This window comes from Dipteris shenzhenensis, chromosome 27 (assembly GCF_047967505.1).
Source record: "Dipteris shenzhenensis isolate YYH24624 ecotype China chromosome 27, Dip_SZ_1.0, whole genome shotgun sequence".
Lineage (NCBI taxonomy): Eukaryota > Viridiplantae > Streptophyta > Polypodiopsida > Gleicheniales > Dipteridaceae > Dipteris > Dipteris shenzhenensis.
The window spans coordinates 23133397-23148631 of NC_141622.1; the positions used below are offsets into that span (position 1 = coordinate 23133397).

At 43.0% G+C, this 15235-nt stretch overlaps 1 protein-coding gene across 2 annotated transcripts; it reads left to right on the forward strand.

Moving 5' to 3' along the window:
* Positions 1-1352: 1352 nt before the first annotated feature.
* Positions 1353-5268, forward strand: LOC147884053 (two-component response regulator ARR1-like). Of its 2 annotated transcripts, XM_087398365.1 has the most exons (6): positions 1353-1742; positions 1810-2133; positions 2593-2745; positions 3106-3447; positions 3690-3766; positions 3872-5268. In XM_087398365.1, exons 2-6 carry the CDS (start codon positions 1983-1985, stop codon positions 4730-4732), a joined length of 1584 nt encoding a protein of 527 aa, XP_087254491.1. In that variant the 5' UTR covers positions 1353-1742; positions 1810-1982; the 3' UTR covers positions 4733-5268. The 2 variants fall into 2 exon arrangements, with proteins under 2 accessions (XP_087254491.1, XP_087254490.1); XM_087398364.1 differs by having other exon boundaries at positions 1353-2133.
* Positions 5269-15235: the final 9967 nt, after the last annotated feature.

Genomic DNA, 15235 nt, shown 5'->3' on the forward strand with positions numbered 1-15235 from the left:
CAAAAAGTTCTTATTAAGAACCTTCCTCATGCAACTATATAGAGGGGAGGCAGGGGTAGGTGTTTGAGTTGTGGTGAGCATCCCATGGCGGGTGGTGAAAGCAAAAGGGCTATCAAGATGCGAGCAGAGACTTTGGTAGCAAGCAGATGGAGGAAGTGTGGAGGGAATGGAATGAGGGGGTAAACTTCAGAGGGGGGAGAGAGAGAGAGAGAGAGAGAGAGAGAGAGAGAGAGAGAGAGAGAGGAGAGGAGAGGAGAGAGGGGAGGGGAGGGGAGAGAAGAGAAGAGAGGAGAGTAGAGGAGAGGAGAGGAGAGAGAGAGAGGAGAGAGAGAGAGAGAGCCAAAATAGAAGGGGCCACGTGGCAATAAAGTGTGTGGGACACTTTTTTAAGAAAAGTGTACCTAGGCGCTGCTTGAAGGCAGTGCTAATAAAAGTTGAGTAGGGGGACATATTCAAGACAAGGGAAGAGTTTTAGATATAGAACCCACATTCGTTTGACATGGGCTAAGCAATGGCAATAAAAGGATGTCTGTTCGAGGAGGGAGTAGCTCGGGGAGGCAAAGACATCATGGTGAGAACTTTCTCCTCGCACATGTGGAGTGTAGCATCCATACCCATTGGTGCCTAGCATTGGAGTGGAAGACTAAATCCTACACCCTCTGATACTAGTGCAAAATAGATCCATATCTTTGATAAGACACTTGATGCTTCTTGTGCGGGAGTCTTTGCCAATGCTAGCCACCCACACCATGCATAATCCAGACATAGGTATGAAATGTGGGTATAATCGAGGTGGGAAGCGAAAGGACGAGGGCACGAAGGGATGGGAGGAAAGTTGGCTTGTTGTGGTCATGCTTATCTCTCTATGGTAAGCTTCAAAGTTCAGACTCCTATATATATATATTTATATTCGCTCTCTATGGTAAGCTGACCAAATATATATATATATATATATATAAGTTGGATTGTTGTGGTCCTCTATTTCTCTTTGGTTAGTTGCAAAGTTTAGATCTTATATATATATAACATATATAATATATTTAAATATCACAAACCTACAATATATAAATATGAATATATTATATATATAGCTATATATGTATGAATAAATGTACATTTATAAATGTATCTATTAAAATACATATACATATATATATATATATATATGTAGCATACAAAATCCAAAGCGCAATCTTAAATACGGCATATAAGTAGTAGTGCAGGGGCGTGAAAGAACACAGTCAAACATGCTTTCGATGGTAGATTCTGCCCTGCTCTCTTTCTCTCTCTCTCTCTCTGTCTCTCTCTCTCTCTCACACACACACACACATAAAACACTGTACACGCTCTCTGTCCTCCTCGTCGTCCTCCTCCTCCTCAGCACTCTTGGCTCTTTGCATTCATTTCTCACAAGCCCCTCCTGCGTCTCTCCCACCGCTCAACTCCTGCCTCCCTCCCCCCTTCCTTCCATAGCTCCTCTCCTCCTCCTCCTCCTCATCTCCTCCATCTCTCTCTCTCCTTCCCTTGCAGTTCCATATCTCCTAGCTTTCCCTCCTCCCAGCTTAGTTCTCCCTCCTGCATGCCCGTTGCTTCACTCTAGGCGTTGACTTCCAGTACCTCGCCCCCTTTCCACCCTCCTTCCTCGTTGTATCCGCTTGAGAGCCTCCCCCACTGACATTTCGTGTTTCTCTGTTCGGAGATACGAAGCTGCCCAACCACACATACCCTCTACAGCTCAAATGGTGAGGGATTGTGAGCCAACTCGCTTTTCTTTTCCGGACCGACCTCTAACCTTCAGTCCGTTCACAGGTGAGTGTCTTCTGCGTTTCCATAACGTGACAAGTGGCGCTTCAATCTGCACGGTGCCAGTAGACGGCTCGCTTGCGTAGAGGCGGTGGCTGATGGGTTTTGCCCAATAAGGTCGCAAATCCAAGGGCTTCTCCCTTGGGTCTCCCATGCTTGTGGCTTAGAGGAATCTGAAAATGAAGCTCTCTCCTGGATCTTCCTCGTCGGGAGCCAGAAGGTACTCCATGGATTCTTTTTCACCAGCTGGGCTACATGTTTTGGTGGTCGACGATGATCCGCTCTGCTTGATGGTGCTTGACAGAATGCTGCAACAGTGTAACTATAGAGGTAACGCCTTCTCCCTCTTGTCAGATTCAGCTCCGCCCTTTGATGCTGCTTTTTCCGTATTCTCTTAATGCGTTTCATCTGTAATCTGGGAGATTCGTTGTGAACCTGATGTAGTTGGTCTCTCCAGTCGGTCCTCTCTCGGAATCAGTCCACGTTAGAGTCTCGTCAATCTGGGTTCCTGAGTTGTAGCTTCAGATCTCTTGCTGTGACCAGTTGAGTGGCTAGCTGTTATTGTTATTGGATGTTTGGGCTGTCCGACTCGGACATTTTTCTGTGTTGCAGAATCGTGGCTGCCGAGTTGACCTCTGTTTTGTTATTAGGAGTTTGGAACCCTGAAATCTTTCGGACGAGGTGTATGCTCACACGGAGATATCTAGAATGCCATGTCTCAATGGATGTAATGTTTCATTGTATGCACATGCTGATCATGGAGCTTATTTTGGAAAATGTGATGACCAGTAACAACGAGTAACCGCGTCAACCGTGCTTTAGAACTGCTCAGAGAAAACAAGGACGCCTTTGATCTTGTGCTCAGCGACGTCTATATGCCTGATGAAGATGGATTTAAGCTTCTGGAGGTTATTGGACTCGAGCTAGACTTGCCCGTAATCAGTGAGTTACTCTCGATATTCAATACATTTTATGGAAGTCGATCCCACTACCTTACCTTACTTGATTTAGTGTACAATTATGCCTTACCTTACTTGATTTAGTGTACAATTATGCGAAGTGATCCTGCAACCTCCGTATGTTTTTGGAGATAGAAGACGTCTGAATGAGTACTGTTTTGGTTCCTGCGCATTTACTTTCCATTGTCTATTGAAATACTTGATTGCTTTACGTGGTAATAGATTACTTGGGCCATTACCAAGAATGCACTAATATGACAACAGAGAGAGGGAGTGACTTTACCGTTTCTGGACTAATATCATTGGACTCATCCGTAGCCTGACGAAGCTTTTGAACTTGCAGTGATGTCTGCGAATGCTGAGACAAGTGTAGTCATGAAAGGTATTACCCATGGCGCTTGCGATTACCTCATCAAGCCAGTGAGGATGGAAGAACTGAGGAATATTTGGCAGCACGTTATTCGCAGGAAGGGGAAGGATTCCCCTAAACTTGACGTGCAGGGCGAGTGGAACGAAAGTGGGAGAACTGATTCACAAGAGCATCTCTCCAAAAAAAGGAAGGAACTCATTGAATTGATGGACGACACGGGAGAAGACGTCAATAGTCTGAAAAAGGCGCGAGTGAACTGGTCTGTCCAGTTACATCAACAATTTGTAGATGCAGTGAACCGGCTTGGTGTGGACAGTAAGGGGCTTTGCTCGTTGTTGTTTTGCTGTTTTGCCGACCTACTTGAAGTTTGTTGTCTGGTTTGTTGTCTTCCAAATATTTACAAGGGCAATCTGTCCGTTCTATCAACACCCATTGCGTCTTTGATAGTTTTATCAAGCCACGGCTTCATTCAAGCAGGATGACTACTAGCCTGACGTTTGGAGGTGTTGATGTGTGGTCTCCATTGAGCCATATTGATTTTTGTGACTGTGTTGTAGAAGCTGTACCCAAGAAGATACTCGATATCATGAACGTTCAGGGTCTGACGCGAGAGAATGTTGCTAGTCATTTGCAGGTTTGGCATTGCTCCATGTCTGTCTTGAGGAGAAAATAGTAGCTGCTTGATGTTTTTCCAGTCTTCTGTGACGCTACATCTGTTTAATTTTGTTGATCCATGCAGAAATATCGACTGTATTTGAAGAGGCTAAGTGGGGTTGTACCGGAGCCCTGTCCGATTGCTTCGTTCCAGGCTTCGGAAGATGGATCTTTCGGTGGAACCATGCGTGTATTGCCCGGAGGCAAAAATTCTGCTTCCACCCCCGCAGTGAAAGGGTTGAATCTGGGTGCCGGAGTTGGCTCAGGCTCTGCATCAGAACGAAGTATCGATCCCGCAACAATGAAGTCCCTTTCCCAATTCAAGGCCTCACAAGCGAAGCAAGCTGCCAATCGAGCTCAAGTTCTTGGAGGTCTAGGATTCGTGGATCAGCATGTGCCAACCATGTCTGGTGGCTTGCAAAGGATGGCATCTCTTGATTTGAGCTATTTTCTACAAGAGCAGCACACGGAGCCCCCTAGCAGGCAATCGTTGGCTTCAACTGATGCCTTGGATGACCTTGCTGCCCACAGTTTCAAGAACGTGAAGTTGGAAGACGAGGAGATACAAGGGATAAGCCGGAGGTCGCAAAGACGGCAGGCAGTGACAGAAGGTCTGATTGCAAGGTGGAACATCAATCCAGGGTTGGGTGCGCAGGATCCTGAATCCAATGCGGCCAGCCAGAGGCCATTGGCAAATCAGCCGAGTCACGATCTGGTAGCAAATAGGCCTGCAAACATCGAAGCACTGGAGATAACAGAAGATATGTGCTCTTCTAATCTGGCTCCGGACACCTCTCCCTCCACAGGTCCAGATATGAGCGGTGAAGCATTTTCTGAACCAGGCTTTGATTCTCTTGTAGATCTGGGTTCTGCTCAATTGATGCACAACTCGGCACTTGATGTCTCTGACTATCTGCTGGATGAAGTCTTTTCGTATCAAACTTAGAGCTTCTGCAGAGGTTGGAATCAGTTAGTTGGGGGGATTATCTGGTATATCTCAGTTACTGGCTTAGTTTGGGTCTTGGTCTCATCATCCCTTGATGCAATCTTAGCACCAGCTTCTTCCCCTTGTGTATATCATTTGCTGCTTACCTGGGAGGGTAGCTATAGCAAAACTTAAGAATTCTGGTCGTGTTTGAGAGCTTGATCATGGGATCTAGGTGACAGTGCAGTTAGATCATCCAGCGATATTCTTCCTTTTGTAAAAACTGTGGTTGCTCAGATTTGTAGCCTCGAAGTTAAGGACTGCTATTGGAGCAGGTTCTAACTTCCCATGTTACAGGCAACGTGGTTCTCACACTCAAATCTCTTCTTCAGAGTCTGATCTAATGTGGCCAGATGTGAAAAAGGCTGTGAGTGCTTGAACAAAGCTGTGCCAGCAGGTGTTTTGGTACGCATGCAAGGAATTGAGCTACATCTGTAGCACAGCAAAATAATAGATTGGGACATTGAAAATATCGTGAAAATAGGTGTTGAACTTCATCTGTTTTGTAACGACTTTGAAGACCCCATCCGAAGATATTTCTTAAATATTGAGAGATTCATTGAACTCTAATTGTCCAGCAAGTAAATGTGTTTGGTGGCTGTTTCTGCTGGTTGGCAATGGATCTCTGGGTTCGAGAGCCAAGATTTGTAGAAGTTTCTCCCATTTTTTATAAAGAATTAATTGTCCATAACCGTTCCGATGGATTTTCACTTATGTCCAATCTGCATCTACTGTCAGGCAATGTCGTTGAAGATGAAAAACGCTTCATTTGGGACGGTGTGAATTCCGCCCTTATATCCGCGAACCAAACATGACCATTTCCGCAACGAAAATTTGGTGCGTGTGTATGTGTCTTTTTCAAATTCTCTCTCCTCGATTGTTGTAATTTCCTTCCGACGAATTTTCAGTCTGGTCAGTCTACTCCCAGTCAATGTCATCCAGACGAAGATTCAACCCGCAAATCCGTCCGCATGTTCATTTTGCGCAACGAAAATTTGTGCTGACTGCGTCAAGGATGCATGCGATGACGACAAAGAGTGCGTGGATTTCTGCGACAAAGATCAGGTAGCACGCGCAGCGCAGGCAAATTTCTTAAAAGTAGGAAGAATGCGAATCCTTGCAGTGATCGTGCGTTCAAAGAAAACAATTAAGGATCTTTCCATTTTGGTTGAACTGTAGGGTCCATTGCCCATTGAAGCTGCCGCCCCCTAGGGACACCACTGTGTGCCACGTGCCTTCTTTCCTCTCCAGGTGGCATCCTCCCCGCCCTACGTTTCTGTTCCAATGTCTGTTGCCTGCCAGCTGTGCCACCCATGTGGAGCGTCTTGTGTCTCTCATCCATGCACGTGTTGATTTTATGGAAAGTTCCTTGGACCATATTCTAGTCGAATGTTTTAATTTTCTTTGCCAATGGTTCTAATTTTGTTGAGCACCGTGATGTGGAGCCTCCTTGGAGGAGGCTTTCACATGCCGCCTCCAAGAATTCGCAGTCTCCATATGCTGCCGCCATGCTGTTTCATCCGGGTAGATACGACAAATGAAATTCACGCGGTGGCATTTGACTTTGAATCTTGGCGTCTTGCACCATTCGCAAGCTGCTCGTTTGAGCCTCCTCTTTAAACTCATGCACGCGCGGCGTCAACCTCTTCCTAGCTTCCTCTGCAATCTCCTCCTCCTCAACCTCGTTCTCCTTCTTAGTAACGGTCCCTTGTTGTCTGCACGTGGTTGGTCACCAAAGAGTTGAAATTTTCAGCCATGATGATTCCCATCTTTGCATGCTTTCTCTCCTCCTTCGACTCTCTTCCTCCTTATTAATCTCGTCCTCCATCCTTCTCGTCAACTTCCTCCTCATCAAACTCCTTCCTCAACCTCCTCCTCCTTCGTTGTCAACCTCCTCCTCCTCATTCCTCATTAACCTCCTACATCATCATCGCCATCAACTTGCTCCTCCTCTCAACTTCCTCCTCATCGATGTCCTCCTTTTCTTCTACACAACCCCTCATTCCTTCACCTCAACCTCGTTCATCATCTTCTTCTCGTATGTCGTCCTTCCCCATTCACCCTCCTCTCCCATTTTTGGGTCTGCGCTACCTACCCTCCCCATTCACCACCACCCTCTCCCATTGTTGGGTCTGCGTTTGCTGCTATGGACTTTGACGATGATGCATTGCCTTCTCTAGTTGCAACACTCATGGGAGTGATGTGGCCTTGCACTAGAGCATTTCCCGGCTATTCTCGGCTTTCAAGAAGAATAGTTGGATGACCTCTTTGCCGATGATGAGGACGACCTTCATGGGGAGGATGAAGATGACCCTTTCTACCTCGAAGTTGCCACAACGTTGCACGTACTATTGGCTACTGCAAGAGCGAACGAAATCACAATCTCAAGGACTCAGCCCTCTGTGTTTGGTATGTGAAGCTGTGAAGCCAAGAGTTTTGAGAGACTTCCATGGACTTCGAACATCATCTCTGATTGCCCGAGGTGTGCTTCACATTCATATGTGACTTGGTCAAGGCGGATCTATACCTGAAAGAATCCTTGTAGGAGTTGCCACGAGGGAGTTGCTGATCGAGAAGAAGGTTGCCATGCCCTTGCATCGTCTTGGGGGCCTCTTCATCATATTGCTGCCATGTATGGAGTGGGCAAGTCCACTCTAGGTAGAGTGTTTCTGCAGTTCATTCATGCAATTTTAAAACACCAGGAAAGGTTCATAGCTTGGCCTAAGAGTGGATCTCAGCTTCAGGCAATCAAAGATAGCTTTGAGGAAAAGCAGCGGTTTTTTTAATTTTGTTTTGAGAGCTGGCTTTGCTATGTGAAGCGCGTACACCCACCAGCTTCAGGCAATCAAAGATAGCTTTGAGTCAAAGCAGCGGTTTTCGAATTGTTGTGGAGTGAATAATGAGTCACACATCAACTTCGAGCTTCCTTATGGTGAGGTGCACATCATAATTATTCGATGACCATGTAATAAATAGTAGATATAGACATGAGGTTCCTTGACATCATGGTGGGGATGCCCTCTAGATGTTGCAATGACATCAGAGTGATACATAATTCAATCTTGTTTGTGAGAACAATGGCAAGACTTAATCTTAATGCACCCAACTAGATTCACGGGAACCACAATATTCAAGAGTACATTCTAGGGGATGGTGGGTATATGGATCTACCTTGGCTGCTCATCCCATTGGCTACTCCTGAAATAGAGAATGAGAAGAAGTTTAACCACAAGCTGTCATCCACTCACGTAGTAAATATGGGGATTTCTTCACTAGATTGTGAAACGTACCAATGTGGAGTTCTTGCCCAAGATCATTGTTGCAACTTGCATGCTCCACAACCTTTTATGATGTAGGGATGTCCATCCAGGGCAACTGACATTGCTGCATCATGTAGTCCACAAGTCCCCACAATACGGACAATGCTCTCTTTTTAGTACATGCGAGTTGGGCTCATTTGAGCCTCATCATTTGTATGTTTGGTCATATTCCTTTCATACATTTCACTCCTAGACTATCTTAATATCAAACATTATATTGTATGTCAAATCAAATCCTTATACATGTCTAATGGTTACATATCTTTAAATGTATGTCAAATGGTTTCATGTGGTTATATATATGTCCAATAGTTATACATGTCAAATGGTTGTGGTTGTGTGTGTACATGGTTGTAAATCTTCATATACATGATTCATACATCATCATGTGGATGGCATCCATGGTGATCTTCTTCTATGATATCCCTTAAAGAACGCATATACAAATCATAGGCATTTAGGGTGATTCTTTGCTTCTACAAAAAAGTAGAATACTTTTTTCTTTCGAGTAATCTTGCTTTTTCTTTGCACTTTTTTAAACATGCATGCAATGTATATACATATGTATGTATACTCACGCATATATATGTATAGTTATATGTGTTCATGCATATGCATATCTATATGTTTATATATATACCCACTTGTGCATTGTATCTATATGCATCGTATCCATGATTGTATCTATGTTTGTTTATATGTGTGCATTGAATCTATGTTTGTCTATATGTATGCCCATGTAAATACCTATGCTAGTATATTGTATGTATATTCTTACTGAAAACAAAGTTGTATCATGTTACTCGTTAATGAAATCATGTTATTGAAAGCAAAAACTTCAAGCTTACAACGTATACAAATTGCTACTCAAAACAAGACATACCATACATACATATGTATCTATGTGTATGCAATGTATGTAATGTTTATGTATATTGTTCAATGTATGTATGCACACTCATGTATATATATGTATGGTTATACGTGTGCAAAGTATAAGTTGGAATGTGTGTATACCCACGTGCATATTGTATCTATATGCATTGTATGTGTGTCTGTATCTATGTTTGTTCATATGTGTGCATCAAATCTATGTTTGTCTATATGTTTATATATATGCTTATATATGATTATACATGTTTATGCATGCACACGTGCGTGCACACACAGACACAGACACAGACACAGACACAGGCACAGGCACAGGGACAGGCATAGACAGGCACAGGCACAGGCACAGACAGCCATAGCCACAGCCACATCCACATCCACGGACACAGACACAGACACAGACACACACACACACATGCACGCACATGCACACGCGCACGCGCATGCACATGCACACGCATGCACGCACACGCGCATGCACATGCACACGCACGCGCATGCACACACACAATAAATTTGATTAGTAAATGTATCGCACACATACTGACAATATTTCTTTACACACGAACACACACACACACGCGTGCGCGTGCGCACACACACACACACATACACGCACACATGAATACTTCTCTAACTATGAATTATTATTTTATGTACCCCTGCGAAATCTTCCCTTTACGCTTTCTTTTTAACCACCCCACATACCAAGCCCACTAATCGTCCCATACCTTCTCTAGTCCCTTCTTAGCCCATTGCCTCATTCGCTCCTTACTCCATTTGTGACTTAAAATTCACTTAAGAATCCATATGGTTATCTATATTCCTAGGTAAAGCGATAACAAGCAGGGGGAAACATGCATTACTTGTCTACCCAAATGTAGCTATGATGTTCTAACACAGTTTGTTTGGATGGTGGCAGGTAAGTGGACCCCGACCTCGGAACTTGGACTGCTTGAGGATTCGACATCTTTTTTCAATATTATGTTTGTTAAACTAAATATTAATAAAATTTTCTTAATTTTGATCGAAATTTTTGCAAACTCTAGTTGCATTTTTCAACTTAGATGTCTCAAACATTTTTTCCTTATATGTTTCCCTTACTGAAGGAAAGAAAGGCTGGAAGAAGGTAGACAAAATAGAGAAAAGTTACACAGCAACACAAAGAAAAAGGTGAACCCAAGAGTAGTGTATCGGAACAAAAGGCAAATAACTGAAATTTGGAGAGTAGAAAAACGAGATGGTGGGGTAATTGGAGCCTACAAAAGGTGTTGCCAAAACTGTGAAAATGCAAACTACAGCAACGTAGACCGTCCGTACAGATTGTATGGCATAATACAGATCAAAAGTTAGAAGCGTGTAGTTGACGTCTAAAATTAGCATAGGAAATGTCCGTACGGGCCTTGTTTGTGGCAAAAAGGACAGATTGCCAAAAATGAGAAGCATGGATGAGCCGTACTGGATGGGTAGTCTTTTGGGAAAATTTAGAATGCTAGAAAGGGGCTGGCAGGCACCATAGCTCCTCGTCCCTACACACAACACATGCATGCACACACATACACACACACACACACACACACACACACACACACACACACACTCTTTTTTTTTAATAGTAATTCCATGGGCTTGTATTATAAGATTAATATTGTACAAAGAGACTCTCCTAAAAGTGGAGAGCCCAAATTAAAAACACAAATAAACTATCTCCATGCAGGACCTGTCTAGATCTCCTTCCTTACAGGCATCATAAGCAGATTGCCTTAAGGAAGCTTTGAAGAATTCATAGGGTTGATGGAAGTGTTTGTGCAAGTATGCCATAATATGTTCAGTCTAGAAGGTCCATAGAGACCAAAATCTAATCCAGTGAAGGAGTAGAGAATAAGATTGCAATGGAGTAGGACATCTGCCAAAAAGCCAAAAAAATTTCCCAAATCTGGTATTCGGGAATCTAAGACATAAGAACCTTGAAATCTTTGCAGTCAAAAGCCTGGAGCATTGACAAAACCATAATAAGTGTGGTACTGTCTTTGCATGTGCCTGGCATCGTAAACAGGTAGCTGTGGCAGTAGCTATCTTCCTCTTAACCACAGTAGTTCCAACTGGCAATGTTCTAGTAATGCATCACCAAAGAAATAGTCTTTGTTTGAGAGGCAGCTTGGCCTTCCATAAAATACTCAAGTTCCTTGACCACCAAGAGAGGGGTTTTTGCATATGCCATGAATAATTTGCATGAGTGTGTATCCATAGCATGGGCTGCAGAAGTCTATATGTTGTCATAGATGTGAGTTTGCTTATAGGCACAGGGCGCATATTCAGCCCTTTGGGACATAACTTCCAGTCAACTAACTTGTTATCATGTGAGAACTGGGGAATAGGCAATAAAGGCTGCAGAAGATCTTTTATTTTCTTCTAGATAGGCCTGTGGTGCATTCCAAGATTGTATTTGGCCATGATCTGAGGAAAAGTAAGAAGTTGCCCTTGATCCTCTATCACATCTACAATGCATCTGACACCCATTTTGCTCAAATTATATGATATGACAGGCTCCTGACAAGCAAGGGGAGGATCAAAAACTGCACTCCAGTATATGCTCTCACTCCTCAAAGAGTTGTTATGGGGGTTTGCAGGATCCCATTTGATATTAGATAGGACCTCTTTCCAATCATGAATGAGTGCCGAGGCAAAGGGGCAGCTTGGGATTTTCCCAATAAATTTTCCAAGTAAAAGCTCCTAGGCATCCACTTCCCATTTACCATAAAAAAGTGTTTGCATAGTCTGACACATATAGGAAAGCATTCTTGTCCATGGTTGTTCTTGCTTAAAGAAGGTGAGCAGCATTGATACCTTTCGTGAGAGTGCATGATAGCAAATATTAAGCACATTCAAACCGCCACATTTCCGAGGAGAACAAATAAAGTCCATTTTCAACAAACGGAATGCCTTCTTGGAGGCCTTATTCTTCCATAGCATGTCCATGGCTTTTGACATATAGGCTGCAATTTCTTGATCTGTCCAATGTAAGAGTGGCAAAAATAATTGTATGTATGCCATAACAATGGACTGCACAATCCTGAGGCGGACATGAAGTGGCAAAGTGGGAGTTTTCCAATAATTTAGCTTGTCTAATATCCAATTAAGTTGCTATTTTCTAGTGACTAGCCAACCAATAGGATATCCTAAGTGCCTGATTAGAACATGAGGATCTAAAATATCTTCTGGCCAAAGTATGGCATGCCAATCTCGACTCTTTAAGGGTAACAGTTTGGATTTTTCAAAATTAGCGTGCAGTCCCGCTGCCAGTCCAAACAAAGATAAAGCATCCATTAAAGTGTTCAGTTCTTGCTGTGTATTTTGAGGCATAAAAAAGGAGTCATCCACATATGCCTGGGCCATAAAGCTAGATACTCGTGGCAACTGTAAACCTTTTAATTTCCCCTGTGAGGTGAGATGATCCATATAGATTAGCAAGGGCTGAGTGGCAATGGCATAAAGTAGCGCACTGAGAGGGCAACCTTGCCTCACCGACCTACCCAATGTCCAAGATGTAGACAAATGATTGGCCACAATACATTGGGCTGAAGAGTCTTTATACAGCCACCAATGGATAACCTGCACCATTTTTGGCCCAAATCCCATCTTGTGCATTGTTTGTGCAATGAAATCCCACTGAACAGTGTTGAAAGCTTTAGCTATGTCTATGTGTAAGATTAAAAGATCTTGTTCAGTGTATTTGGCATCCTCAATGGCAGTCATGGCGTTGGCAATGTTATCATCTATCTGCCTTCTAGGCACAAATCCATATTGAAAAGGATGTAGTCCATCATGCAAAAAGGTATGCACTCTATGCACCAGCATTTTGGTGATGAGCTTATATTGCACTGGCATGAGAGTAATGGGCCTCCAGTCTGATAAAGTTTCAGAAAGATTTTTCTTCGAAATAAGCTTGACCAGCCCATGTTTCCATGAATTAGGCATACAATTGTTATTCCAGGCATCATTAATCATTTGTAGCATGACATCTTTAAGGTCATCCCAGAATGCCAAATAGAATTCCACTATTAGACCATCCCATTCTGGAGATTTCCCTTTGCTAAGATGGAGCAAGGCATTATGTAATTCTTCTGCTGTGAATGATTGAAAGGCATCTTGCTGAAGCATGATTGATTGGACATGTCTCAAAAGAGCTTGCCGTGCATCTATCATTAGCTGAGTGGGAGTTGAGGGGGCTGCAAATAGCTTTTGAAAGTGATCATAACATTCATGATCAAGATCAAAGAGAGAATGAGTCCAGGTGCCATCATTATCCATGAATGGTGTCATCTGCGCACGGACTTGCCACTTGTTGAGTTTCCTTTGATTGTTTTCTTGTAACAATGATCGATAATGCAATAAACTCTCTTGTTGGACTGGAGATAAAATTTGAACCTGTGATAACTCTGTGAGGGACTGCACTTGATATTTGGCATCTATTATTTTTTTCCTCCAATCAACCATATATGATCTGCCATATATTGTAATAACATGTTGAATACGGGTGCACAAAGGAATCCCATGTATAATTTAAGTCATAATTGGCATGTGCCTGCAATGGGGCAATGGCATCTTGTATCATGTTTCTGAAAGAGGCATGCTGAAAATATGCTGCATTTACATGTTTGAGCCAGATAGTATGAGCAGAAAAATCATGAGTAGGCATACCAAAATCCAATGTCAACCAAATAGGAGCATCATTTGATAGAGATAGAGAATGATCCACTGTGATTTGAATGGTGAAATCAATAAATTGCTGCGTATGTAGCACATACCATCTATGTAGCCTTGCACAGTAATTGTGGATAGCATTATGATGATATGTATATCTAGGCAAATCATGTTGCAAAGTAAGTCAAATGTCTCCTACCTGTGTATGTGCCATCCTGCTAGATTATCATTGGGCTGAAGCGGTTGCTACAACAGTCTACATAATGAACAGGACTCCCACTGCAGCAATACATGGCATGACACCAAAGGAGAGGTATACTGGTGGGAAACCAGATATTTCTCATTTGAAAGTTTTTGGTTGCATTGCCTATGTTCATGTGCCAGATGAGTTGAGATCCAAGTTGGATCCAAAAGCTAAGAAGTGCATCTTTATTGGTTATTCTCTGCAGCAGAAAGGGTATAGATGCTATAACCCTTCTACTCGTAAGTTTACAATGAGTAGAGATGTTGTTTTTGATGAGATGAGAAACTGGTATAAACCAGTAAATGTGATTGATGATGTAGATGCACAAAATGGTAATGCTGCATAGAATTCATAGCAGCAATCACAAAATATTAGTGGACCTATAATGTCCTCTAGCAGTGGTTGACATACTTCGCCATGGACAGGCAGATTGAGATCAGGAGAATCTCCTCAAAGCAATGCAGATAGTGGTATGCAAGTATCACGAAAGGGAAAAGAGAAAGTAGAGTAGCCCATGGTTGATGTGAATGCAGGTCGCTCTTATGTCGATGGTGAATCCAGTTGCTCAGAACAGAGCCTTAATGATGAGTTGGGTATTCCTCTTGTTGTTACACCTAGAGTAAGGAAGACAAGGGATGTTTTGAGAGCACCTGGTAGTGAGCCTATTTTGCAAAGGTCTACCAGAGTTAAGTATCCTATGGATAGGCTGAAATATGATGGATTTACAGCCATTCACTATGCCTATATGGTCAAAGTGATACACGAACCAGAACCCAGTTCTTTGAGCAAGTCATGGGAAAAGAAAAATGGGAGAAAGCCATGGATGAAGAAATGGATGCCTTGGAAGAAAATGCTACATGGGAATTGGTGCCTTTGCCTAAAGACAAGAATGCAATTGGCTGCAAGTGGGACTATAAGGTGAAGCACAATGCAGATGGTTCTATGAGTAGATACAAGGCAAGATTAGTTGTCAAGGGGTATGAACAGACATATGGCATTGATTATGAAGAAACATTCAGTCCGGTTGCAAGGATGGCAACCATAAGAGCAGTCATTGCTATGGCTGCATCAAAGGGATGGTCTTTACATAAGATGGATGTAAAGAATGCCTTCTTGCATGGTGATTTGCAAGAAGAGGTCTATATGGAGCAGCCACTAGGTTATGTGCATGCTGTTCATCCTGAGTTTGTTTGCAGGTTGAAGAAAGCCTTGTATGGCTTGAAGCAAGCACCTAGAGCATGGTCTGACGAGATAGGATAGTATCTTGTCACTATTGACTTTCAAATTTCCACGGTAGATTTCTCA

Bases quoted from the DNA above. Each gene is read 5' to 3' on its own strand.
- LOC147884053 (XM_087398364.1), top strand. From the start codon at position 1,983: ATGAAGCTCTCTCCTGGATCTTCCTCGTCGGGAGCCAGAAGGTACTCC. The intron at 2,746-3,105 runs GTGAGTTACTCT...TTGAACTTGCAG, and splicing joins GCTAGACTTGCCCGTAATCA to TGATGTCTGCGAATGCTGAG. The intron at 3,448-3,689 runs GTAAGGGGCTTT...ACTGTGTTGTAG, and splicing joins GAACCGGCTTGGTGTGGACA to AAGCTGTACCCAAGAAGATA.